The sequence below is a fragment of the Penaeus monodon genome, chromosome 18 (assembly GCF_015228065.2).
Source record: "Penaeus monodon isolate SGIC_2016 chromosome 18, NSTDA_Pmon_1, whole genome shotgun sequence".
NCBI lineage: Eukaryota > Metazoa > Arthropoda > Malacostraca > Decapoda > Penaeidae > Penaeus > Penaeus monodon.
The window spans coordinates 5,372,899-5,375,398 of record NC_051403.1 but is presented as its reverse complement, the minus strand read 5'-3'; the positions used below and the strand labels follow the sequence as shown (position 1 = coordinate 5,375,398).

The following is a 2,500-nucleotide window of genomic DNA, read 5'->3' as shown; positions in this document are numbered from 1 at the left end:
CCTGAAATCAAACTGCAGTACCGCTCATTACATATAATTCTGACAAACCGACAAAAATTAAAATGTTTTTGGAAATCAGTGAATTCAGCAAAATTGACCCAGCTGTGCAAATTATTTGATTTTCCAAAAAGAAAATAATCTATTACATATCAATCCTTTATCTCTACATCAGTGTTAACCATGTAATCATTCTTATTTGTTCCTTAATTAGTTAAGTCATGTACACTACATAAATGAAAATACAGCAAAATCCTTGAGAATTTACATATAGAGTGCTATCAGACCTATTCTAGCCAATGAATCCTAAAACCAGAGATATTCATAGGACAGAAAAGTTTGTAGGTGAAACAAAGACTGGAAAAGGCCTTCCAAAACAAATGAAACATATCACACGAGATGTGGGTTTCTTCCATTATCCTCTTCCAATTCAACATGTTACGAATGATACTTCACCATTAAACAGGACACCAGCACAATCTATCCTAGTGGCTATGCTAATCAGTTATACACTGTACCATTCCTGTTCAATATACTGCAGTATTTTGGGCTACTGATGGTAAATATTTGAAGATGATGGCAGTGTTAGGGAGAGAAAAAACAAAACAAAAGGGACCTGGAAGAGATACATCAGGACGGGGAAAAGGAATAAAATTAAAAAGAATGTTTCAAGGAGTTAATCTTTGTACTAACAGATTCTTGGCATCAAGAAGAAATGGGAGAAGAAAAGGATGAGAAAGGGTGCATTTTCTACATACAATGAAAATATCCAATGAAAAAAGTGTGGATAATGTATCCCCTACAATAGAGAACATAAGTCATAGTCATACAGAAGTGGCAGCTTTTCCAATTCCATAAACTACCTCTACACTTCATGTAAGTCCTGGTACTGTCTTTAAATATATTTCAATTATCATATGACCAAGAGGACTGCAATTAGGATGATTTTATTTATATCTCATCAATCATTAGTGTCTTAATATTCTACATCCTTGCAAATCGCAAGCAAATTTCATTATCAAACTAATTCTGTATCTTGGCAAGGAAAGTATGGCTATCAAGGTGTTTTTGACATTACAAATTATTTATGATATATCAATATTTTCATAATTATTTTCATCGTAACATACTGTTATCATTATCATCATGACTATTCATAATAATTTTTTTTTAATTTATCAATCATTACCAACATTTATCATCACATATTATTATCATTCCTATAATCATTCTCTCAAACAATGTCTCCTGATAATAAAATATGACGATAAGTTTTAAGATATATTTTCATTCTTTTTCTTTTCTACGAGATTTAAATACAAAAACAATTGTGCAGTTCCCAAAACAACAGCCCCTCAATTCAGGAACACACACACACGCACACACAAAAAAAAGAATACCTCCACAAGCTGCTCCTTTGCTTGGCTTAGTTTTGACTCGTACTCCAACTGCACGTCACGCTTGGCCTGGACTATAATATCAGCTAATTCATCAGCTGCCCTTTGAGACTCCTCACACTCTTTCTTAAGTGTGACCAGTTCTGAATTACATGTTGCCAGGGAGAGTGTGAGGTGAGATCTTTTCACTGTCACCTACAAAAAGTGTCGAAAGTATGGGGTAACTGGGCTTGAGAGAGGAGTAAACGCACAATCTCAATCAGGTCTGGATATTCATGTAAATGTAACTATTCCAGATTTTTGTAGGTAGAGTCCACTTATGGATAGCCAAGAAAATCATTCCTGGAGTCATAGTAGTGTCAAATGTTTCACATAACAACTCTCTTCCAAAGATATGATGTTACAAGCAAAAACTACCTAAAAATACTGAATTAACTACCTATACTTTCAAAGTCAGGAATAAATGTGTGATCTAAAAAAAAAAAAAAATGTCTGATATGCAAAACCCATAATATTCAGTAAATGAACTAGTGACATTATGAAAATACTATTCATTCATATACACGAAATATAAATATAAAATTTCACAACCCAATACAATATATAAGTAATGTCAGAGACTTATAATTGCAAGTAAAAGTGCAAGACAGAGCCTGGATGAAAAACTTTTTAAAGGAATCCCCTTATGCATTTTCTTGTAGGTACAAGAAAATGCATAAGGGGATTCCATGTCCTTTTTGTCATCTTTAAAAAAAGTTTGCAGACTCCCCCCTCAAAACACACATACTAAAGATAATCTACTACATTGTTCTACAATATTTTGCCACCTACTTACTTCACTCACTGGTTGGGACATACGGTATTCGTGACAATCATCTACATCAAACAGTGATGCCTTTATTCAAGATGATAAGACCATTTCCTTTATATTTCAAATAAAAAATATAATGTGCCTACATATAGCATGATTCAAGTAACAAAATCTAATGATGTACTTATGAGACCATCTGGATAATAGTTTAAAAAAAAAAGCTTTAAAAACAATACAAGTTGAAAAAGGGACAATATGGAAATAAGTAGGCAGGAATGAAAGGGACAAAGGATTG

General features: G+C 33.0%; 1 protein-coding gene across 10 annotated transcripts in view; it reads right to left on the bottom strand.

The window, feature by feature from the left end:
* LOC119584203 (protein GOLM2-like) overlaps positions 1–2,500 on the bottom strand; it is a 39,347-nt gene that overhangs the window by 26,308 nt on the left and 10,539 nt on the right. For 8 of the 10 annotated variants that reach the window (XM_037932704.1, XM_037932712.1, XM_037932705.1 and 5 more), the window contains exon 4: positions 1,398–1,589. The exons of the other annotated variants lie outside the window; for them this stretch is intronic. In XM_037932704.1, the coding sequence (XP_037788632.1) occupies positions 1,398–1,589 (192 nt within the window). The remainder of the gene's footprint in view (positions 1–1,397; positions 1,590–2,500) is intronic. 10 annotated transcript variants of the gene reach the window in all.